We start from the raw sequence: 27471 nt of genomic DNA on the forward strand, positions 1-27471 counted from the left end.
GACTGGTCAGCCCGGTGTCATTATAATGTGACAGGGTGGGGTATCATGCCACGTGTCTACGGCGTGATATTCCAGTGAGGCAGCACTATAAAGTTGGGCATTGTGCTCACTGCTACCCGTAGACACCGTCGTTTATATGATTGAAAAATTGTTGAAAAAGACGTTAAACCCGAACACACACACTACATACATTTTACAATATATGATCATTCTGTAGAAAACCCGGCCAATGGGCCTGTCATCTGTTAATTCATTACACACTTGCATCATGATCTAAAAAGGGTATAATTAAGAAATAATTTATAGCAAAACAGTGTTTTATCACTTTTTATACACGATGGGCGGTTATACGTCGGGCGTAATAATTTCACGAGGGCGACGACGTATTTCGGACGACGTATAACCGCCCGAGTGTATAAATAGTGATAAAGCACTGTTTTGCTATAAATTATTTCGATTCTAATATGTTCTTTATTGTAAAATTTATATCAAATATGATGGAACTGTTTCTTCGCTCAAGCATGGCGCCAATAGTAGGTATTTGTTAAAACACACCAGGACCGGAAACGGTAATAGGTCTTGCGGCAGAATTCAGTTCGAGCGAAAATTACTGCGAATTATTCAGCAAAGCGAATTAAATAAAATATTTCATAAAATTTAAAAGCGCTATTTCTTGATGCGTAAATGGCGCTAAATACCATGTTGACGTGACGTCAACATAAAATCGTTGTGATGATTAAAGCATTGTTAGCCATATTAGAATAAATATTCTAACATGACTCGACTTGATTTCCAGTTAAACAAAGAAGGAATCAAGCTCTGTATATTCTGCGATAAACAACGGTTGACGCGCGCAGACCGGTAAGAGAGCATTATGACGTCAATTATGACGTCAAATTGCCGCATGACGTCCTATACATTACTCCTCGGGTAAATGAAGTCCAGCATAATATTTATTAAAATATGTCAATGAGCATGTCAGAATGAAAACAATCAATGCCTTCTTATGATTTATCGTCTAATTTAACACGGTTCATCGTTCAGATGCTTCAGTATTTAACCACTCGGGCTAACGCCCTCGTGGTTCAATTCCTACGCATCTGAACTCTGAACCGTGGTAAACTAGACGATAAACCACTCGAAGGCCTTGATTATTTGTTAAATAAACTATTATGTTATTTAGTTTATACACTATCATAGGTCGAATGTTTATACGTACTAGCTGAAACAAGAGCTGTCTCCATAGGATGACACATGCCCCCGATGACACTTTGAATGAATAGTTATGGCCGATGTTAGAGTTTAGGACCTTTGACCTACGGACCTGGGTCTTGCGCATGACACGTCGTCTTACTGTGGTACACATTCATGCCCAATAATTTTAAAATCCATGCATGAATGACAAAGATATGGACCGGACACGCCCATCAATGCACTATCATGAAATATGACCTTTAACGTCTAAGTGTGACCTTGACCTTTGAGCTACGGACCTGGGTCTTGCGCGCGACACATCGTCTTACTGTGGTATACATTCTTGCCAAGTTATTTGAAAATCCATTCATGGATGACAAAGATATGGACCGGACACGCCCATCAATGCACTATCCTTTAATGTCTAAGTGTGACCTTGACCTTTGAGCTACGGGCCTGGGTCTTGCGCGCGACACGTCGTCTTACTGTGGTACACATTCATGCCAAGTTATTTGAAAATCCATCCATCGATGACAAAGATATGGACCGGACACGAAAATTGCTGACAGACCGACAGACGGACAGACGGTTCAAAAACTATATGCCTCCCTTCGGGGGGCATAAAAATAAACGTTATTCTGAACACTATAAGACTTTTTCGCTGGCTGATAATGCGAATGGAAAAATCTGCCTCCAGGGTATCTGTTAAGGCGGTAACGAGGCTTTTCCAAGTTACCGAAAACAGTTAAGGGAGAACCAGATATATTTATCCGCACCTTCAATTATTGATAGATTCTTTTTCTTTCATAGCGTATTCCTCATCTTATAGAAGAAATAAAATAAAACGTTTTTTTTCTCTTTATAGCAATATTTTGATACATTAGCGTATGAATGTACGCATTTATTCAAAAATTACACACAAGAGTCATTTCAGGGATTTTGACGATATTTTAAGCACCGGCAAAGACATAGGAAAATACTGTCTGGCATACAAGTAATTTACTAACAGAATTGTCTAGAGAAAACGTCAGTGCAAAAGTATCGACATTTTTTCTCTCCAGTGAAAAATGTTGAAATTTCCTTTAATAAAAAATGTTTCATTTGCGAATTAATTTGTTTTGCGTAGACAGCATACAATAAAACATAGAGATAAATTTGTAATACTCTGATAAACTCTATAGTTAGATGTATGACCCCCACATAATCACTGAAATGTTAAGGCCAGAATCGACAAACCTGTCTCTTTAAAATCGATTGTAGCTTTAGTATTCTCTCTGCTTTTGCATATTTTAATTAAAACTACCCATTATTATACAAAAGACAATTAACTGCAGAATGAATCTTGAAAATCAATATCAATTTCCGTTCAACTATTATAACTTCTACAGCTTGCACAGATTTTTTTTAAATTGAAATCACAGTATCATTTGTAAAATGACAATGTATTGTTACAAAACTTAATGTACTTTTTGTATTATGTTAATTGATTCAGATATGTGAATTATTTAGTTTAAAATACACAAGTTGAATTTGAGTACGTCATTATGATTACTGTTTGAACATCAGAAGCAATGTTATGTAGAATTTATAAAATTAAACAAGAGAGATACGTACCCCGTCTGGCAAATCTTTTCTAAAAGGTCGTGTAACTCTTTGCTTTTACTTTTGCAATCCTTGTTCAAAACGTCAATAGCTTCGTCTAATTTAGCAGCAATTTCCTTTGCAGCGCCAACTTTTACCAAAATGTCTTTGGTCTCTATCGATCTGTATCCAACATAGATCTTATTTTCTTCAAGCTAAAAAGAAATTCAGTGTGAAAAAATAACCATAAGTTTATCGTTTTCATTTCCTTGGTCTGCTTCATGAATTTCTATGAAGTTTATACAACTGATAGATTAAGGATTAAGATGTTGCAAGTTTGCAGATTAGTTTGTTGACTGTAAAGGCAATTTTATAACGTTACCATTACACTTTTGTTCAAGGTAGAGTAAAATAAAAAAAAACATAGATTGTAATCAGTAAATTGGTGATTATGTAAGACGTATTTATGATTGAGAGTCACACCGACACAATTTAGATCGTATGCGACTTTTCCAGCATTTGATAGAGGAATAGACCCCAGGTCACGTCTGGTAAACTATAGAGCTACCTCTTTAAGAGGTATACGGTAAACTGCTCTGTCGCAACTTCCGAGGTAGGGCACGTCGCGATAAAAAAAACATCAACAAATGCGAGTGTCTTCATATTTTTTTGCATTTTTACAAAAATTGTATCGAATATCAAAAATCGGGGAATGGTAGGCGATGTAGATATGATTTAACTTTACAGAGAACTTTAAGTTTGCTAATTCATTCTTAATATGTGGTCGTGGTGATGTTTACCAACAAGCTGATTTTGACCCTTACAAACAAACTGGTTGTGTCCTCAACGAAAAGCAAGATATGATTTTACAAGCCTTATAAAATCATGTCTGAGTGTAATATAATGTAACAGGTAGTGTAAACAAGTATCAGAGTCACTTCCACTAAAGTTACAGGCAACCCTTGCTTTTCACACGATAATTTCACGCACTAATTATTCTCTAACTGAATTTATCTTTTTATAGAAAAATAGCACATGCCGATTCTAAGGAAATATAGCCCGCTCGCTTAGATCAATAGTGAAAGTGAAGGTCTATTGATCATGGGCTTTGAGTTTGAACCCCCTGACTATTTTGCAATGTGTCTGTATGAGGACTTACTGGTGCTGAATCCAGAAGTACTTGTTAAAACGGCACTAAATACAAAACAAGCAAAATAATTATAAGAAAATATAAGCAATGTGTATTATACAAATGATGTATAAATATAAAAATGAGATAATTGAATTGTATCTCGTAAGTGGACATCCGGATACATTCAACATAGCTCAAAACTGTTAATGCAACACAGAGCTATCTCCTTAGCGACACGACTATCTCCTTCACGACAGAGCTGTCTCTCTCAATAAAAAGTGAATAATTTTACTCCCGAACCGTTTTCGGTACATATTTTATTTCCAAATGCATTGTATATTTTACAGCTATCTCACGCCTACTCGGTTTGCTTCTTAATATTAGTTATAATGTAAATATTTGACAATGAAAGTGCTTTCATGACGAAATGGCCAAATTTACTACAAAATCAGCTTGTTGGTAAACATCACCACGACAACATATTAAGAATGAATTAGCAAACTTCAAAGTTCTCTGTAAAGTTAAATCATATCTACATCGCCTACCATTCCCCGATTTTTGTATTCGATACACTGCTTGCAAAAATGCAAATAATATGAAGACACTCACCTTTGTTGATGTTCTTTTATCGCGACGTGCACTACCTCGGAAGTTGCGACAGAGCAGTTTACCGTATACCTCTTAAAGAGGTAGCTCTATAGTTTACCAGGCGTGCAGGCGCCCCTCCAAGCATTGTTTCAGACAATAGCGTACACATGGGTATAACTAACGACCTTCCATGAGTATGTAGTCACTTTTATGAGATATAAAGCATACTATCTGAAAATATGTTTGAATCAGCATATGTATATAAACACATATTTATTGTATCAGGCTGTCAAGAATAAGATCTAGCTATGTTAAAACTACTAAATATTTAACGTTCTGGTGGAAAGGGTTAAGAAAAAGATACAGTTATCGTTTTGAAAACATAAAATCACTGCAGGACTATATTATATATGTACAAGTACTGACATATAACTAGATTTACCTGAACATTATGAGATAAAACTAAAAGAAATATTGTATTCAAAACATACTTTACGAGTATTGAATAGTACCAAATGTGTTTTAAACCAAATCAAATTGTTATTAAAATGAACTTTTAGTGAAACATTTTGGGAAAAAGAATATAAAAAATGTTTTTCGGATTATGAATATGCTTTGTTCCAAGAACCATGGTTTGCAACTGCTCGAATAAAGTGGAGACCGGCAATATGTTCAGTTGCATGTAACATTCCTAAACATATTTGCTTATACATTGGGTAACCTTCCATGAATTATACGCTTTTGAAGACATTGTATAGATTGTTAAAAGAGACAAAGGGTATTCTAAATGGAGGACAATAACTTCATGTGAATAAAAAAAAAGTTGCATAATCCAGTTCTCCTAAATCAGTCGTGACCAGTGCTTTGATAAAAGTTATGGTAACACATTTCTGCCAACCTTATATCTACTTATTTCTGTACATAAATGTTTCTAAAAATGTTTTACTACGGAATTCCGTTAAGGCCATCGCCTTTGAATGTGTTCATCTGAAACGCGATACTCGATAGTACGATGATGAAAACGCGAAATCACGAAACTACGATAACGAAAACGCAACAACACGATGACGATAACGCGATACTACGATAACGAAAACGCCATAATGCGATAAGACGATGATGATAACTGCGATGTACTATCGCGTTTTCACATCGTACAGTCGCGTTTTCACCATCGTAATATCGTATTATCGCGTTTTCGTTATCGTAGTATCGTGATTTCGCAAAAATATATAGCATTTCATTTTCAATTTTCACATGTCAAAATAAAAGTAATGCGGTTTACATCCAAAAGTGACAGAAATAACACCCCTTTAATCAGAAATTTTATTTATGATTTTACATGAATGAGAAATGCAGTCAAATTATATTTTCACAGCCTTTAGAACTTGTTAAACATCCCACACGCTTCGCCTCCTTAAATTCTTTCTCTGTAAATGTCTCTTAAGTTGCCGATACAAAATGAATAGTTAATTATGTTGCTTTTGGCTAACTGGCAGCTGTAGCTATTGGAAGATCATCAATAAAAATCATGATTTTCACACACGAGGACCCGCGTTCGAATCTGCATATCGCCCTATCGTGAGAGCGGGAGCTGTAGTTCTAAAAGCATAACTTCTAATCTTTTAATTTTGAGCATGCACATGCTCACCGGAAGGCGATGGTGCGATAATGATAACGCGACGGTACGATGGTGACAACGGGACAGTACGATGACGATATTGCGATAGTACGATGATGATAACGCGACAGTACGATGGTGATAATGCTACAGTACGATGGTGATATTGCGATAGTACGATGATGATAACGCGAAATCACGATACTACGATAACGAAAACGCGACAGTACGATGGTGAAAACGCGATAGTATATCGCATTATCATCATCGAACTATCGTATCATCGCGTATTTTGTTATCGTAGTATCGCGTTATCATCATCGTGTTGTCGCGTTTTCGTTATCGTAGTTTCGTGATTTCGCGTTTTCATCCTGGTACTATCGAGTATCGCGTTTTAGTTGGACACATTCAAAGGTGATGGCCCTAACGGAATTCCGTATTTTGCTGACAGCCAATTAGCTAAAATTATATTGATTTGAGGAGGGAGTGGGGGGAGTCAAAGACAAACTCACATACCTAATATGTGTGACAGTGTTGGCTGAAATTAATTCTTATTATCCTCATATCATATCTGACTAAAGGAAATAAAAATATGTTATGAATATGGAACAGAACAGAACGTACGTTTTATTTTGACTTGTACATAGTACATCATAATATACATATAATATACAATTAAACATGCTATCACAGCCACAAATAGGCAAGTTTGTCCCGTAGAAATAGTTATGTGGATAATATTGCCAGATTATATACTAGTATCTGAATACGTGAAGGTTTAAAAGATTAAAAGTGGATACGTGACTGGCAGAAATAGTCTACCATTATGATAAAAAAATATTGAATTGTTACAACTTATGAATAGACAGGCTACTTGCGTAACGGTTACGGAAATGATAATGTTAATTAAAATTTTAATTTCGAGGTAAAACACCTTGGTATAACCATCAGCTTACCCACACAGCTTAATCATACGATGACTCAAGCAAGCACAAATGTTTTGTTCATTTCTCAGATACCGGTCTATTGGCAATCATTCTGTTTTTTTTTTTCATCTGTCTATAGCTTTACAGTTTCTTTCCTGGAAGTGTATTAGCTTTAAGGATGTAGGAACGAATTTTTTCCAACGTTAGGATTTTTTTCATACTCTGTGAGCCTGAAGAACATTTGTTTCCAAGACAAACAAGAGCTCGTTTTAATTTTATAGGGCATTTTCTTCACCCGCTGTTTAAGCATTTCTGAAATTTTGTAAAACTGAAAAAATGGTGAAACTTTATAAAACAAATAATATCCCACTTAATGTTATAGGGATTTCAGATCTTACAGATTAATATGAATACAAGGTGATATCAGTATTGTAAAAGTATAAATGTCACTAACAAATCTCTTTCAGTTTTACATGTTGACATAATTACCCCATCCACTTTATTTTCAATGAAAAAAAAACGTATTTAGATCTACAAAAAAATTCTGACGTTAAGATTTTCAAAATATTTTGCAGTTTTAATAACACACAAAAATGCTTCAAAATGGAAAGAGAAAAGTTGGGGTCGCCATGCATCTAAGAGATTTATTAAGGAAACAACTGTTAAAAACTGGTGAATTTTGATATTTTTTGTTCTTTTTGTTTTAATTTACATTTTCTAGATAATATAAAGTGTTATCTTGAAAACTTTTATTTCAATTATAGTTTATCATTATATGTATCAGTCGCAAAAATTTCAGAACCAAACCTGGTCTACTTTAATAGATATTTGAAATTACCTACCCATACCCCATTGTAAATCTTACGTCAATTTTAGGCAAATGCCAACCAAAAATTAGCGTGAATTTTTTTTCTGCAAAAGTAGGATATATTATTGGTAAATGGTACATTATTAGCCATATTTTAATTATTTAGCATTAAGTTTTGGCAAAACTTTTGTTAGAAAGCAATATTCGAAGAAACATTTTTCAAAATGGCGGATATCCTGAAAAAAAAAACGCTCGTACGTCCTTAAAATCTATTTAATATACCTGCACATTATAACTATCTTACTTTTCGTAGTTCCTGCATAGAAACCTTGCAGTATGGAGCTTCAGAGATTTGTAGGCAGTCTAAAAGCTGTTTCGAAGACTTTATCACCTTCTTAACGTTACCATCTTCCATGTGGTTATGTGGCGAATGCATCAGATCATTTCTTAGACTTATAATCTGAAGTCATATCAATTCATATTTACAGTTAATAAAAAAGTAGTTTGTTCAGTTTTCTCGAATAACTTTGTTTGTTTGTTTTGTTGTTTACTGTCGGTTTGGGGGAGTTCACAAACAGAACGAAGTGGGCGCTGGTAATGAACGGTTTTTATATGCTCTTCTGGGTCAAAATTTAAACAAAAAAAATGTTAAAGCCAAAAAGGTACGAGACTTTCGAAATGTTGTAATCTGCCATTCTATAAAAAGTATCATTTATCAAGCTCCTAAAACTGACACGAGTAGTATAGCAATATAAGGGTTCTGGGACACTTTGACCTCATTTTGACCCCTTACCCTTAACTTAAACTGACCAATTATGACCAAGTACCCTTGATACTGTGAAAAACTTCGGTTTGACCAATTCAAAAAAGATTCGGTTTGATGGACGTGAGTCCCTGGGAAAGAAAACCTTTGGTTTACTCGATGAAAAAACAAAACGTTTTAAATACATATAATATAAATGAGTCAAAAACATATTGTGTCAAAGAAAGGAAATTTACTGATAGTATAAATCCTATATATGTTACAACTAAAAACGGTAGACTTATGTTAAGAGCCCAATGTGCATCCTGCGGTAATATAAAAACACAGTTTGTGAAACGTACTGGGGGAGCAGCGAAGCTCGCCGGAGGAGCAACTGATATTCATAAAGCAATGTTACCTTTACTACCTATGAAAGGTTTAACACTTCCAGGATATAACTGTTGTGGACCAGGAAATCCTTTGGATAATGGACCTCCTGTTCATGGACTGGACGCAGTATGTATGGACCATGACTTTTGCTACGGCAGTGGTGTAAAAAAGGGTATATGTGACAAGCAAATGCTTTCTAACTTAAATAACACTCAATCAAAAACATTTGGAGAGAAAATTGCAAAACATGTAGTTGTAAAACCAGCAATTAAAACGAAATACAAACTTGGACTAGGAAAAAAGTCTTCAAAAACGGGAAAAGGGGGTAGAGTATATACTCAAAAAGTCCCCCGAAATAACATGGAGTGATGAATTAGCAGAAGAATTACATAAACCAATTAAACGAAAGTTTCTTAAACGAAGAGTGATAGTTAGTGATATTGATGATACTTGGTCTGCTGATTTAGTTGATATGCAAGCTTTCTCAAAATATAATAAAGGTATGAAGTACTTTATCACCGTTATTGACGTGTTTATCAAATATGCTTGGGTTATTCCATTAAAAAATAAAACCGGAGAATCTGTTACTGAAGCATTTGATAAAATAGTTTCTGGAGTGGACCTTGGTCCCCTGACGCCTGCGACAGCTTCAGACGGAGCTTTAGCTCCTCTTCATGCTCGGTCTAAAGGTAGAACACCTAAAAATTTATGGGTAGATGAAGGAAAAGAATTTTATAATAAAATGTTTGAATCATTTTTTAATAAAAATAAGATTAACATGTATCACAGATTTAATGAAGGAAAAGCTGTAGTAATCGAAAGATTTAATAGAAGTTAAAAAAAAATAATGTGGAAATATTTTACAGCAAATAATACTTACACTTATTTAGACAAATTACAGGATATGGTTGATAAATATAACAAAACAAAACATTCTAGTATAAAAATGACACCGACTGAAGCGAGTAAAAACTTAAATAAATGTACTGTTTACTTTAATTTATATGGTAACTTAAAGATACCAAAGAGTAAACCAAAATTTAAAATTGTTGATCGAGTTCGCTTAGGCAAACGACATTTTGAAAAAGGATATACACCAAACTGGACAGAGGAAATATTTATAATTTATGGAATAAATAACACAAATCCCAGAACATACTATATTAAAGATTTGAATAATGAAATAATTCAGGGTTCTTTTTATGAGCAAGAACTTTTACCTACTAAACAAGAGGTTTTTAGAATAGAAAAAGTTAGAAGACGAGACTATAACAAAAAAAAAGCTTTAGTAAAGTGGAAACGTTATAGTGAAAAATTTAATAGTTGGGCTCCATTTAATGAATTAGAAGAAATTTAAATCTAAATAATAAATTATATAAATGAGTAATAAAAATCTAATTTAATATGGAATAAAAACAAAAGATCAATTATTTATCCACTTGACTAAACTTGCTGCTGCTTACAGAAAATGTTTTGCGGAAGAGTAAATACAGGATTACAAATTACAGCAGGTATCTTTGGTTGCTCGGCTGCATTAGCACTTGTTCCTGCTATTCCTATATTTGTAGCATTTGCTGGCGCAGTTCCATCAGTAATTACTATATTTATTAATAGACTAAAAGGTGAAGACAAAAAGCTATTTTAAAATTACATCATCACAAAATAGAGCAACTAATAACAAAAGCACGAATTGAAAAAGTAAATAAAGAAGCTGAGAAAAAATTAATTCAGGATATTTTACAATACTGTTAGAAATGCAGAAAGAAAACAACTATTCAATGCGTCTTGAAATGCATATGAAGGAATTCAAACTGAACGGATACAGAAATGAAAAAGAAGAAGGGTTGTATTAAAATTAGATTGCTGAATTTTTTTAAGTGCGTTTTTTTAAAGATTTTTTCTGTAAGTATATTATATAAATGGTTAATAGAAAGGTAGATAAAATGATTATGCCGAAACTATCTAGCACTTTAGGAGAAATAATAAATGAAGATAGAAATTCATATAAAAAGGTACTAAAAAGAAGAAACGTTATTAAATCAAAACTTGATCAAATAGTTAGCGATAAATATAAAAGACATGTTATTGACAAATTACAAAATGTTATAGATCCTTATCTTTTTGAAAAGAATATAGACTTATTTGAATGGGATTGTGGTTGTTTAATGTCAGTACTTCGTCAGAAGAGGAAAGTAATGTACCCTCGGGTACTTACACCTCTAGTTTTAAAAGATTATGTGATTGCCCCAGACCAAATAATCATCGAAACAATTCTAAAAGAGTTATTGCAACCGATTGTGGCACTAATGAAAAAAAAACATATAAAAGTATTTACACAGCATCTCAAGGCCATGATATTAATTCTAGGTTAATAAAAATGTGCTGTGAGGGGAAGAACTGAGTAAAAAGTGAAAATTCGAAAACAAATGGGAGAAAGTATCAATTTAAATATTTTATTTCTTCTTAAAATTTTTTTTCTAAATTTTTGCTTAAAGATTTATTTTCTAAATATAACATATAGATGGCTGTTAGAGAAAATGAAAGGTCTTCAAAGCGATATTTTAAGAAATTTGAAATTGAAATTGAATATAGAAATGATCAAAAAAAAATCAATTATATTTAACTATAGAAGATTCCATTGATATTCTTGAATCTGAACTTGAGACTTTAAAAGGTATAAAAATAAATGTTGTTTTAAAAATAACTTTCGCAAAAATGAGTAAACCAGATACAGATACAAATATAAACCAGGTTATTTTCAATTAAAGATTTTAATTAATTTTAATACAGACGAGATAAAAGACACTTTACGCCAAGCCTTTGATGAAATAATAAATAGAATTGGTAATTGGATTTCAGAAGGAAGCGGCTGGAGAATAGAGTCAGTTGATGTTCATTATATAAATAGATATAAATATATACCGCTGGCTGCTTCAAAACATTTAAAATTACCCGAACCATTACAGAATCCAAAGAAAGGATTAATAAATATAAAGAATGATAATGATAATGAATGTTTTAGATGGTGTCATTTAGCTTACAAATTTCCTGTAACAAAACATTCCGAAAGAGTTTCAAATTACAAAAAGCATATAGAAAAACTTAATTATAAAGGAATAAAATTTCGTGTACACTAAATCAAATACCTAAACTAGAAACCCAGAATAATATTTCATTTAATATATTTGGTTATGAAGATGATAATGTTTATCCATTATACATTTCAAAATATCAATATGATGAACAATGTGACATGTTGTTAATCAGTAAAGATAAGATAAATGGCGACTGTAAGTCACCAGGGACCTTGATCCATCATTATGTTTGGATAAAAGACTTTAATAGATTAATGTTTGGCAAAACAAAATGTAAAAATAAAAAGCATTTTTGTAAAATTAATCATGTTTACAATGTTTTCCTGAAGATAGAATATTAAATGAACATATTCCAAATTGCTAAGCTATCAATGGTGTTCAAGCTGTAAAAATGCCAAAAAAAGGGGGGAAATGGAGATAAAATATATTTTAAAAATATCACAAACAATTAAAGATACCTTTTGTAATTTATGCTGACTTTGAACCAATAACTAGAAAAATATCAACTGCTTTACCATCACCTGAATCTTCATTTACTGAAGCATGTCAAAAACATATAGATTGTGGTTACGGTTATAAAGTTTTTTGTTGTTATGACGATGAACTAAAGCTCTTGCCTGGCGGGCCTCAATATACTAAACCAACACATGTTTACAGAGGTCCTGATGCAGTTTATAAGTTTCTTGAGAAAATGTTTGAGGAAGAAGAATATTGTAAGAAAATATTTAATAAAAACTTTAACAAAGATTTAAAAATGTCTAAAAAAGATGAAGCTTTATTTAAAAAACAAACCTCTTGTCATATTTGTGGAAAAGAATATAACAAAAATGAAAATCCTCTTAGATGCCATTGTCATATAACAGGAAAATTTAAAGGAATTCTCATTCAGAATGTAATATTAATTTTAGACTAACACACAAAATTCCTGTTATTTTTCATAATTTAAGCGGTTATGGTGGTCATTTTTTATGTAACAAATAGGAAAATTTAAAAAGAAAATAAATGATATTCCTAACAATATGGAAATATATATGGCAATTATGGTAAGTGACTTGAATTTTATAAATAGTTTTCAATTAATGTCTCAATCATCAGATAACTTAGTAAAAAATATTCCAGAATTTATGTACACTTCTCAAGAATTTGACAGCGGTAAAACTCAATTATTAAAAACAAAAGGTATTTATTCAAAGAAAAAAAAAACCTCCTAAAGAAGAATTTTATTCAATTTTAAATTCTAGTGAAATCAGTGACAATGAATATGAGCATGCTAAAAATGTTTGGAATAAATTTAAAATTAAAACAATGGGAGAAAACCATGATGTATATTTAAAAACTGACGTATTACTTTTAGCTGATGTTTTTGAAAATTTCAGGAAACTGTGTTTAGAATATTATAAACTTGACCCTTATCATTAATGTTAAAAACGACTGGAGTAGCTCTGAATTTAATATCTGACATTGATATGCATCTTTTTATTGAAAAAGGACCTAGAGGAGGAATTAGTTACATAGCTAATCGTTATAGCAAAGCAAACAATAAATATATGAAAAACTATAATTCAAAATTAGACAGTAAATACATTATGTACCTCGACGCCAATAATCTTTACGAATGGGCAATGTCTCAACCTTAACCCTCTGGAAATTTTAAATGGGTCACCCAAAAACAATATAATAAGTTAATTGCAAAAGATAAAACTAACTTTATAACTGAGTGTGATTTGGAATATCCAAAAAAAACTGCATGTTCTTCACAATGATTATCCCTCCTGAAAAATACTCATTCAAGATCAATGGCTTTCAAAATACAGTAAAAATATTAAGAAAGGAATTTGAAATAGAAAAAAGTAATGTAAAAAAATTAATTCCAACTTTAATGAAAAAAACAAAATTATGTTGTTCATTATAAAAAATCTTGAACTATATAAACAATTAGGATAAAAAGTAACAAAAAACACAGACTATTAACTTTTGACGAAAGTTCTTGGTTAAAAGGATATATTGATTTTAATACTCAAAAAAGATCTAAAGCAAAGAATTCTTTTGAAAAAAAACTTTTTTAAACTCATGAACAACAGTGTATTCGGTAAGACTATGGAAAATCTACGCTAAAGAATCAATATTATATTAACACATATGATGAAAATCTTTTATTGAAGTATATAGCAAAACCTTCTTTTGTTAGTTCAACAATGTTTAATAAGAATTTGTTTGGTATTCATAAAATAAAAGAAAGTTTATTATTAAACAGACCTAGCTATGTTGGAATGTGTATTCTAGATTTATCTAAATATTTGATGTATGATTTTCGTTATGAATATATTAAGGAAAAGTATAAAGGGATTTGTAAATTATTATTCACTGACACTGATACATTATGTTATGAAATAAAAACCGAAGATGCATTTAAGAATTTTTATAAAGATTCAGAAAAGTTTGATAATAGTGATTACAGTACAGATTCAGAGTTTTATTTTAATTTCAACAAAAAAGTAATGGAAAATTCAAAAATGAGGCTGCAGGTTTTCCCATTATTGAATTTGTTGGATTAGGAAGTAAAATGTATTCATATTTATTAAAAACTGAAGTTAACATTAAAAAATATAAAGGAATAAAAAAAATATGTTGTTAAGAAAGAAATAGTACATAAAAATTACAAAGATACTTTGAATAATTCAACCCATAGTAACCACACCTTTAAAGTTATTCGTTCTAAAAAAAATAATCTTTCCAGTTATGTTATTAATAAAATATCTTTATCATGTTATGACAATAAAAGATATATTCTTCATAATGGTAAAATACATTAGCCTACGGTCTCAGAACCATAAATTCTTAATTGAATATTCTTTAATTCAACCCAAAGTAACCACACCTTTAAAGTTATTCGTTCTGAAAAGCACAATATTTCCAGTTATGTTATTAATAAAATATCTTTATCATGTTATGACAATAAAAGATATATTCTTGATAAAAATACATTAGCCTTCGGTCACAGAACCATAAATTGTTAATTGAATATTCTTAACATTTAAACCATCTATATAAATTATATCATTCATTTTAAATTGATCAGCATAATTAATCGAAATTGATCTTTTTTTCTGTTATTTTAATTGTAACTTGTGATTTATTTTTTGTTTTTAATTGGATACTCCTTTGTTGTATTTTTAATGCATCTATAGATGATAATTTTGTTTATTGTTACATTATCCATTTGGACATAAAGGACTGCATTACAAATTTCCATTAAAATAATACTGAAGCAGTTGTTCTGTTGCGATGTTAAAATCAAGGAGTTTCTTTTTATTTGACGGTATTCTATTACTTACTTTTCATTTATATTATCGATGTCGTATATACAAAAAAACATGAAATAAATCAAGTACTAGATTACCAATGAATCTAACATAATTCCTGGTTCTATAGTATACCAATCGGTGTGTTTAATTGGCAATTGTAAAATATTGTTCTTTTCTTAAATTAATTTCAATTATTCTTAAAACCAGTGTTGATTTAACTCGGTGTTAACTTAAGTCCGTTTGCGCGATCACTATTCCAGTTAAAAAGAAAATTAAAACTTTCACCAGAGTATTCAAAGATAATATTCATTTCAATTATGTAATCTCCATCTTGTTGGATTCCCTCTTCTGCTTGAATAAAACTTTTATAATCTGCTATCTTATTAGCTCGTATTCCAAAAAATGCATAAAAATCTTTGGTATTTGTCACTTTTTGTGATAGCTGTTTATCTTCAAAATCAAATCTTCCTCCAAAATAATTCTTTACAAATAGTTGTCTGCTATTATAATATTAAAAATAAACACTTCACGTTTTACTTTTTCTATTTCTTCTTCTACTGCTTTATAATTTTCATTAAGTTTAAGAATTACTTCAGCTAAATCATTAACTCGTTTTGTTGTAGCAACATCAGAAGCAAACAAATTGTCAACAGTATTTTTTGTTCTAGCTAATCGTGTTTCTTGTTTTAAAAAAAGCATATTTTACTTCTGTAATTTCTTCGGCATTAGTGGTAATTGCTTCAGCATTAGAGGTAATTGATTCTCCTTGTTTAACTGATTTTTCAACTACAGAGTCCAGTTCATTTTTTTTCTTTTTTTTTTTTTTTTTTTTTTTCAATTTTAGCATTAAACTGCGCTATATCTCTTTGTAATAAATATTTAAGTTTGATAAAGTCCGCGTACTTTACATTGTGACGTGTGTCGACAATACTAATCAAGTCCTGAAGTTGTTTCTTCAAATTTTCTGAGTTTGAATTTAAGTTAGAATTAAACTCTTTTCTGAGGTTATTTAATGCTTGATCATCACCTGTTTGTGAAGCTGCCTTTTCAAGTTCAGATATATATTCTGCAAATTTATTTGAAAATTTGTCTAACAAATCTTGATACTTTTTTGTAAAGTCAGAATTAATTGTGTTTATTTCTGTTCTGATTTCTAACTGATACATATTTTGTAACTTTTTTTCGGCTTCAATATTCTTCTCTTTTACTTCTTCATGTTTAATCATACTATCTTTTAATTCCTGAACTTTGTGCCGTGTGGCGGCCGTAAAAAGTCTCCCCGAACATTTAATCAGGGCTGTTATATTTCGATCTTCTCAGATCGTTCAGCACGGCTTTTATGTCGTGTTACTGTCGTGTTTAGTTTCTCAGCATGAACATTTCGGCCTGGGTGGTTCCAATACTCCCACTTTCATAGCTTTAGGTATTGTTTAATCACCCCTTGGATATGGTGCCTGCATTTTAATTTTGTCTTTTGGCAGTTCCTGTGATATGCAGGCTTCATAACCTCAGATCCCCAGTTTGTTTAGTTCTGCTCATTGTTTTCTCGTTTAGGGCACCCCCATTATTTTAACTGGGGACCATACGCCGATTTTCATGGAATTACACGCCTGTGTAACATTGAAGGTTCCATGTGCACCGCCGTATGAACACATCTGCGGATGTCTCTAAATTGTTTTTTGTACTTTCAGCATGTGTTGATATTGAGTTCTGCTCAACCCGAGGCTAGAGGGCGTGGACGGTAGCATGCATTTTAACTACCGTTTATGAACAGGTTCAATCAAACCGAGCCTGCAACATTTTCGTTTTTGTTGTGTTGAGCGACCTGTGGAATTTCCATTTCTATTTGATTGTATAACATTTCAAAATTGGTTCTGAATACATCTTTTATCTTACTATCTGTCAAATTAGATTTCTCTTCAAGTTCTTTAATAGAATCAACCTTAGCTTTTTTTCTTCTTCAATTTTACCTTATACCTCAACTATTGCTTTTTTATTGTTTTTAAAATCTTTTTCTAATTCTTCAATATTCTTTACTTCTTCTTCTAGTGTCTGTTTTATACTTTTAATGTCTTCAAGATTATACTCTTCTATTACACTTTGAATTTTTTTTAAACACAAACCGTCTTAAAACTGCATCACCGGGTTTATCTGGATTTCCTAGGTTGATTATTCCATTACCTCCCATATCTAATGGTCTGTTCATTGTGTTATCAAGTTCCTTATTTTTATGAAGAGACGAGTCCATGTCCTTTTAAGCTTTTTGAATTGTTTTTAGTAGCATAATCACTTACATCAATATCAAATTTAACTTTACTTATACTGTTGGGTTCACTTATTTGTTTGACATCATTAAAACACCCATCTATATCATTCCCGTAAAGATTTTTTCTTAAAAACTTCCTTGGATTGTCAGCATATAAGAAATCATATTTTTGTTTTGTTGCATTATTAAAAGAATCACGATTTATATTTTGTTCATTAAAAGTCATATCATTTTCCTTTTTACCTAGGCTTTCAAACAAAATATAATGTGAACAGTTAATTCGAATATCTTTTGGTGTTTTATGGTAAGACTGACTTAAATAAATAACAGAACAGTTTTGTGGTGTCCATGAATAAAATATTTTGTTACTTCATTTTGAAGATTTTTTTCTTCACATATAAAATCATCAAATAATACTACTTTTTGTTTTTCCGATTCAAGATTCTCACAAGGTTCAATTTCATTATTAGAGTATTCGAGTATTTCATTTGGTTCTACTTTAATTCTTTTCGCACTTTCATTTTAGTGGTTAATTTAATCCTGATATTAAGATTGTTCTAGGTTTTTAGCATACAGGTATAATTTATCATAATATATAAGAGGTTTTCGAAGCATATGCATTAATGTGTTTGTTTTTCTTTATCCGGAAGATCCACATATTAACATTCTAAAACATGAATCTGGCATAAAAGGATATTGCTTCATTTGCTTAAAGTTATTAGATATATCACTTTTTGTATCATAATTAGGAATTTCCATTATATAATTATATTACATTATCTTACATTATCTTACATTATTATATAAATGCAATCAAAACTTGATGAAATAAGAATAAGAAAACACTAAGTCGGGCAAAAGATAAGAGATTTTAAAAATGAAATAATTAGAGAAAAAAATAAGAAAAGCTACTGGCCGAGAAATGTATAGTGAAATTTATAAACCAATTACAGAAGGAATAGAAAGTCAAAAAGAAAAATTATCAAGTCAGTTAAAAGCTTTACCTGCAATAAAACAACAAATAGAGTCACTCGGTGATGAAATAAAAGACATACAAACATATCAAGGCTTACCACAGCTATTCCAAGAACAACAACCAATTACATTGTCTCCTGAAGAAACCAAATAACTGTTTAGGGAATTTAGAAAATACTAGGAAGGGAAAATTACAGAAATAAGCAAAGAACCTACTGAAGAAATTGAGAAAAAAACACTGGAAGATTATGAAGGAGAATTGGGGGCAAGGTCAAAAGAATGTAGAGTCAATTTAGATGTTAATTTGAATAATACTGTTTTAAAAGAATGTGAATATTACAAACCTTCCGAAATATTTGGCTTTTTTACTGCAGATGAATCTAATCCTGCTAAAATAGATAAAAACACAGTCCAGAGTACAATAGATGACGTTAATGAAGTTGTTAAAAAGCTAAACGGTCCAATAACTAGCAAATCAAAATCGAAAGATCCAAATGAACAAAAAGAAGCAAAATAATTAAAACATGAACAAGTCGAACTGATAAAGTACAAAGGTCGGTTGATGGGTATTCTTGATATGGCTCCTACATATGGACACGTAATAAAACATCATAATCCGTATAAAGTTTCACCAAATGGACAATATGGTAATTTATTGATTGCTCTTAATAAACTTTATGGTCAAAACAAATTGATTGCTAAGGATAAAAAAAACTGGAAAAGAAGTTATTAACGTTAAGGTAGATTTAATTGATCTAATTAATAAAAGATATAACAATAATAAAAAAACATTCAATACTTTCTACAAATGAAGGTATTAGCATAATTGATGAATTATAAAAAATGAATAAATTGTTACCAAAACAACATGAAATGTTATATAAAAAAATATTTTTCTTAAATATAAATGGAATAGTGTTAAGTTCTGAAGCAGTTAAAAATGATAATAAAAATACTCCAAGTGATTTTACAGTCAGATTCAGTCGTTCATTAATTTTAGATAAAAAATAAAACATATATTGTTGGTTTTTGGATAGTATTAACATTATGACTTACTCTTGGCATAATATTAGTGATGAATATGACAATTAAAGAATTTGTTATAATAATGGTAAAGAATGGAAAGATATCATATTTACAAATGGTTCTTACAGTTATACGGACATCAATAATTATATCAGGTAAACACTAATAAGCAATGGTGATTTTGAATTTGATAAATCTGACATTGCCCAAATAAGTTTGGAATTTGATTAAAGTAGTTTAAAATCCTAATTTCAATTCATGATAATTTTATGTTGGATTTAAGAATGTCAAGTTTTCATACATTATTTGGATTTGAGAAAAAAGCTTTGAGAAATGCCGAATAGGGAACTACGACACCAAATATGACTAACTCTGTGGATACAATTTACATTTATTTTGATCTTATTGATAATTCGCTGGTTGGTGGTAATTTTAGTGATATTATCTATGCTTTAAGTACTGCAGATTTAACAAGAGCTTATCCATTTACAAAAGAGCCAAAAAGAGACGGATATTCTGAAATTAATAAAAAACGTTACAGATTCAATAAGAATATATATTACAGATGTATTTGGTAGAGTAATCAATTTTAATGGAGTTGAAACAAGTTTCACATTAATTTTAAAAGAAATATAAATATATAATGTGCAAAAACGTTTATGACAAAAATAAAGGAATATTTATTTATGTTGATGCTCAGACCGGAGAAGAAATTATACAAGGTTCAGGTATCTTTGACACTTTAACAAAATTGTTTTCATTTTCTGTTACATCTTCAATTGGTTGTGCTGGGAAAAAAGCTCTGGAAACTGCAGGAAAAACTGCGATTGAAAGTGGAACAAAAAAGATTGGAACGGAAGTCGGGAATTTAACTGCTAATAAAATTACAGAAAAAAATAAAAGTTATAAAAAAACCTGTAACGCCTGTTGTGCAAGCAACCCCTCTTGGTAATTTAATTGCTAAGGAATTACAAAAAACAAATTCGAATAATGAAGAGGATATTGATATAAGAATAAATAAATTATTGTTAGGATCTGGAGTTGACATTGGTCCCCTGATGTCTGCGGCAGCTTCAGCTCAGCGTAAACGTATTAACAGATTAATTTATAAAAAGTAAAAAAAATAATAAACTTGCTAATGGTAATTATTATGCTGACGGAGATCAAATTGCTTTTATTAATAATGCAGCTTCAATAATTGATCAGCTAATAGTTAAATAAAAAGGAAAAATTGTCTATGATTGTAATAATTTATATAAGGTAATAAATGTAAAAAAAATAGTTGAGCTATCTAAGGATTATGCAGAATCAACTGGAACAAATGAATTTATTTATTTAGATCATACCACTAGCGCTGAAAGCAGGGATGACCAAGCCGGATATAATAAAGGTTTTGCTGTTAGAAAGGAATTAATCCAGGTTGGTAATAATGTAAATGCTAACATTCCATTAAATAATTATTAATTTTTTCAGGGTTTGGAACAAAACATGTTACCCCCAAGTCAAATTCAAATAACGCTTCAATTAACAAATGATGACGAATTAATTTACAGAGCTAATGTTGCCAATGCAGGTAGGGTAATTGTAACTAAATTAATTTTGTGGGTTCAACGTTTAATTTTTAATGAATTTGAACATAATTTAATTTCTGAAAGATATACAAAGCAAGATGAAAATATCTCAGAGAAATGATAACACAGTCAACAGAAACACAACAGAGTATTATTATTATTATTATTATTATTATTATATACCACATTTATATAGCACTCTTTTCATATAAAAATACGTTCAAAAGTGCTTTACATGAAAACATTCATATAATGTTCAATAAAAAAATGGGAATTGAACTATTATAGAAGAAATTAAAATTACATTACGGTAATAAGATACCAAGCATTTTAAATTGGAAGGTAGGCAGATCAAAACATGAAACAAAAATACAATATCATAAAACATTAACTGACCTATCAAAGACACAGGTCAGAGCAGAATAGAACAGAAGATATCTTACATTTTACAGAGTAATATAACTTTTAGAATAACAGCTGGTGTAACAAAACCCGAACATGTGTTTGTTTATTTACAACGACCTGATAAATGTAATTAACAAGAACATAATACACATTTGTTGGATACATTTAAAGTTAATGCAGCAAATAATAATTGCACGTTGGAATCTTGCCGTCTTGAAGTTGGTAATGGTGTTTTATTTTTTTATCCCGAAACGGAATATACAAGTATAGCAAGAATTTATGATGATGTTCTTAATTATTCTTATAAACAAATTAATAAAACTACTGGAAGTCTTTTAAATTTATGAAATTGTCAAAGTTTGTTTGGATTTGTTCATTTTAACTTAGAATTTAAAAAGGAAGGAATTGCAGAATATCCTTAGCAACAACTTAATTAAATATTCCGCCAGCAGCTAATATCCGTGTTTACGCAATTGTATTGTATGAAGAAACAGTTGAAATAAATACTATAAAAAATGAAATTGTTATTGTTTAAATAAAACATATATAAAATATATAATGGCATCAAATTATATTGAGTATAAAGTAAATTTAACAGATGGACAGAAAAACTTTTTAGCAAGAGCCTATAATAATAAAATCCCATATACTTTTAGATTGAAATATAAACAATTGCGTGGAAACTTTCCTTTACTTTTAACGAAAACACAGATTAATCAAATTGAAAAGTCTATTAGGAATAAGAAGGGATTAGAAATTACAATTTCAAAAAAACAAATGGTCAGTCAAGGTCAAAATGGCGGATTTTTAGGAGCCTTGGCTGGTCTATAAGGTCGAACAGTAATTCCGGTAGCTGCAAAAATGGTTCTAAACATATTAGGACCGTTAGGCATCGGAGCCCTGTCCGGTCTTGCCTGTACTGGTGTTAGTAAAATACTTGGAAATGGTATGATTTCGGTAGCTAATGATAAAAGAAATACGATATCACCATATCTTACACTTAATCAAAGAAAACAATTACGGGAAACTAGTGTAATAAAACTAACTCAAAAACAAAAGCAAGATGGCGGTTTTATTGGTACTGTTCTTGCTAGTCTCGGGATACCTTTCATTACCTCCCTTCTTAGTGGAAAGTGTATACAGATTGATTCTCAAAGAAGACATTACAGACGAATTCCCATTGTAAAATTGTAAAAAAAATTATAAACAAACTAATTTCTAACTTTGAAATTGAACAATAGGTAAAACAATTGAAAATTAAAAACATTAGGGGTGTATTTAGTAGAAATAATCTACCAAAAACAAAAGGACCAAAGGTCGAATGCGGAATAATCAATTTAGATAATTCTATCGGACCCGGAACACATTGGGTTTGTTATGTAAATAAAATATACATTGACCCGTTCGGTTTACCACCACCAAAAGAAGTAATCAAATATATACCTGGAGTAAAGTATAACAACATACAATATCAAGACAAAACAAGTGTATTATGTGGTTACCATTGTTTATTTTTCATAAAAATGTTACAAGATGGTATAATCATTTATGATTTATTGTATAAAATACTAAAAGTTAACAATCAAAGAGCAAATGAACAAATAATTATTTCCTATTTCACATCTCAATACAAAAGGTGATCTAAAAATAAACGTGAAAATTGTACACGGAAGTGACGTAATACATATAAATTCCACTAATGCTAGAAATAAACGTGAACATTGTACACGGAAGTGACGTTATACATAGAAATTCCACTAATGCTAAAAATACACGTGAACATTGTACACGAAAGTGGTGTACTTAAAACAGTTACCAATTTAATTCTTTACATATTTCCTCAATCAGTTTCCTTTTTTTTTATTAAAGTTCCAATATTTATACTACAGTTTAGTAAATTTTGATGTTTTACAATCAAATCATAAACTAGAACAAGGTGTCGACAATATGAATCTGTGTAAGGTATACCTTTGTTATGAAGATAAAGTCCTATAGCACAATGCTTTGGGCAAGTTGAATCCAAGTTTATATATACATAACACAATATTTCGTTATTTCTGCATATCTAAATTTTTAATACTTTCAACACCTTTATCAATATTTGAAATGTCCACATCAAAATTTTTATAACTTCTCCTTGTCCAAATGATTGTGTAATTTCTTCTGTTAATTCTTTCTTCAAATCACTTCTTGTATGTTGTTTACGTCGATGTCGAGTTGCATCCGTTAGTTTGATGTAATATTTTGTATAAAATAATTCAGCCCGTTTTACACACATTTCATCTTGTTTGTGATTATTCTCAAGATGGGTGGTCAAATTTATCAAATCTCCCAAAAGTTCTGTTGCTGTAATGTTATCCATTTTAATTCTACTTCTTTCCGTACAGCCCGCCCGCTTAGCTCAGTAGGTAAGAGCGTTGGTCTACGAATCGCGGGATCGTGAGTTCGATCCTCGGGCGGGGCGTATGTTCTCCGTGACTATTTGATAAACGACATTGTGTCTGACATCATTAGTCCTCCACCTCTGATTCATGTGGGGAAGTTGGCAGTTACTTGCGGAGAACAGGTTTGTACTGGTACAGAATCCATAAAAACTGGTTAGGTTAACTGCCCGCGGTTACATAACTGAAATACTGTTGAAAAATGGCGTTAAACCCAAAACAAACAAACAAACAAACTTCTTTCCGTCAAATAAGTTAGCCGTAATAATGTTATTTCCTTGTATAAAACACTTGAGGCACAGGCGAATGTAAACGCAAGTTTAACTGTACTACTAACTGATTTTCCTTTTTATAATAGTTTGAACACGTCGCGAATGTTCTAGATGCGGAAGCGAAAATCAATAGGATTATTCGTCTGCTATACGTTTAACTGTGGTTGTTTACTAATGTACATCGCGCGTCACAAATCGATGACAAGTCTTAAGTGTTAAGTTTCCTTCCGGGTTTTTAATTAAATATTTTGAACTAAAACTATACATTTATTTTTGAATTTATAATTTCTTCACTTTGTTAAAACTTATGGTTTTTCATTTGGTTCAAACTAAAGGTTTTCTTTCCCAGGGACTCACGTCCATCAAACCGAAGGTTTTTTGAATTGGTCAAACCGAAGGTTTGCACAGTATCAAGGGTACTGGGTCAACATTGGTCAGTTTAGGTTAAGGGTAAGGGGTCAAAATGAGGTCAAAGTGTCCCATATTACTGAACTACTGACATGCGGCGTACTACTCTGCGTCGTTCGGTTTTAAAATAAGTTTACACGTCGCGATTTAGTCCTACAAAATAATAAAGAAACACCAAAGATATAATGTCGTTATCTAAATGAATATTGATATAGAATGTTTATATTCTAAATTTTAAGCCTAGTCTAAATATTCATATAGACGTATATGTCTATTCTACATTTAAGCTAGTTGTGTGATGTCAAACTATTACATGACGCTGAAGGAGTATCAGTAGTACACTTTGATTGTTGAAGGATTTATTCAATTGCTGTTGAACATTTGATAAACGGGAGGTACTTAATCGGTAAATTTAGGTCTTATAAATCATATGCGAATTTATCGCAATCTTAGTCGATTGTTTTCATCACATTTAAAGACGTTGATACTGCGAAATGTATACTGTAAGGGAAGAAATGCTAATTATAGTTACAAAATAGGCCTGTCTAGAATCCTGCGATTCTCTTCGGCCAGCTTTGCTAGCTGTCGGTGGATGAAACTGACTGATCGAACTTGGGAGTTGTAGTCTCGTGTATCTATGAATTCTAAAATCAATGTAAACATGAAAAAGTGTAAACTGTCATTTACCTTTGTTCAAACATCAATTCAGATGATGAGATGGCATTTTACTGATATGACGAGTGTGTGTAACGGTAATATAAATAGATTAACATTTAAAGTAGCGTAAGAGGCAGACAGATGGTATGTCAGCACCTGTCGTGTAAATGCAGGGTGACATGATAAGATAATATACTCACTACAGACCGATTATATCCATCGCAATTATTTTAAATAAACACAGAAGAAATAAATACAACCATGCTGAACAAATAGCCTCTGAACATGTATCACAGGTACCTGACAGTCTATCCATGATATAGTCCGAAGCGGCTAAAATAAAGGATAAGCCTCCTCTAGACATGTATAGCTATGGGAGGCCGGGGCGCCATGCTAATTGCCAAATGATATATGACAAATAGTTAATGTAAATTGCTATTTGCCAAATGCTAAATGTCTAATATTGACAACCAAACGGTAATTGCCAATTAATAAATGCGAAAAATAAATGCCAAATGTTTATTGCTACGTTCGTGTTAAAAAGCGCTGAATATATCAGTGTATGAATGCATCCTTTAAATAGTCATTGGCCCTTATTACATAACTTTGTATCTATAAAAAATATCTGTTTTCCAAACATTTCAAGAGTAAACAGTTTCGGTACAATGTTCTCATGGCGAGTTGAATATGTTATTGTTTCAATTCTGATTGGTAGAATATTGAATATGTGCTCGTTATGGTTTACTTGTCTCAAGTACAAAGTATATGATTGTAACCTATAATAGATTCTTTTTCCAAATTCACCAAACTTTGATATGCCTGTTAGGGAAAATACTAGAAAGATGTAACAGAGGTGAAATACCGGAAATAAGCTGGTGTATCTGATGGAAGTGTTTTGCAAGAAACACAAAAGACAATTGTGTTCGTTTTTATTCAAGACGGGTGGAGTAGGTAAAAATATTCAAACGCAAGGGTTGAGGTTACCTTTTCGGTGTTATATCTAGCTTACAAAATCCAAAGTTTGGTGTTTTCTACCCGCTATATTTATTTTTATTTTTCATCAACTTGGTCAGACTCTTGATATATTTACAAGTCAGTCATATTTTCAATGCAAATGCAAATAAAATCACTCAACTGTTAATAATTATGCAAAATGTTTATGGTTTCATTAATTTAGACAAGCAAAACAATAAAAGAGATTGTATGCCTGTCTGGTTTTTAATACACTGTGAAAATTATTTTTGTATAATTTACATAGACTAAATTATACGTTTTACATCATTGGGGGCCGATTTGTGATATCTCTTCCTATACTTGCATTAAATCATAGTTAGAAACAATTGTGAAAAAATAAACATTTCATAATATGATATCCGTATGAAACTGGGTCGAAAATTATTATAGAGAGATGATCAGTTACTACATACTTACTGCATCATACAGCTTCAACGATCTGTCAGGAACAAATATTGTGCAGCTCTTCATGATTTTAACAACTTTCGATATATCAAGATCGTCCAAACCTTGATATTGTTGTATATTGTCACCCTTGTCGATAACCATATACAAAGATGTTATTTTCCATATTCTTTCTTTTGTTTCTTCTTTTTTCGATTTATCTCTGATTGGCCTTTCTATAGTAGTCGAACCAGTCTGTGAGGGAACAGTTATCCACTGATAAGAATCACATAATATCTGATTATCGTCATGTATTTTGATGAAACGCTTCATCAGAATGCTACAGAGTTCGTGTTCACAACTGAAATTCTTCTTTTTCTTCTTTATTCTCGATTGGTTTGGCAGCTTAAGCTGTTTCAGTTGTTGAATATTGTGCTTCTCTAAACATAGGAAAAATTGTTCCAAGTGGTTCTTCTGCTGGTTTGGAACCTCGCTTATGAATTGTTCGAGTTTATCATCTATACACCCACATAATGCCGTCCTTGTTTCGTTTAGAGCAAGTATTCCCTTTACCCAATTTCGTGTTTCCTTGTCATAAATATTGTCAGACATAATTGCAGCTGAAATAAAAGTGTAAAAGCTAAAGGTTAAAAACTGTTTTATCTTTTAC

At 31.2% G+C, this 27471-nt stretch overlaps 1 protein-coding gene across 1 annotated transcript in view; it reads right to left on the minus strand.

Moving 5' to 3' along the window:
• Nucleotides 1-266: 266 nt before the first annotated feature.
• The window catches only part of LOC128550021 (uncharacterized), a 32887-nt gene continuing 5682 nt past the window's right edge, over nt 267-27471 (minus strand). The window contains exons 2-5 of the mRNA XM_053527860.1: nt 26835-27421; nt 8155-8310; nt 2809-2990; nt 267-273 (exon numbers count right to left, since the gene is read on the minus strand). Of these exons, the coding sequence (XP_053383835.1) occupies nt 267-273; nt 2809-2990; nt 8155-8310; nt 26835-27413 (924 nt within the window). The 5' untranslated portion in view covers nt 27414-27421. The remainder of the gene's footprint in view (nt 274-2808; nt 2991-8154; nt 8311-26834; nt 27422-27471) is intronic.

The sequence above is a fragment of the Mercenaria mercenaria genome, chromosome 17 (genome assembly GCF_021730395.1).
Source record: "Mercenaria mercenaria strain notata chromosome 17, MADL_Memer_1, whole genome shotgun sequence".
In the NCBI taxonomy this organism is placed as follows: domain Eukaryota; kingdom Metazoa; phylum Mollusca; class Bivalvia; order Venerida; family Veneridae; genus Mercenaria; species Mercenaria mercenaria.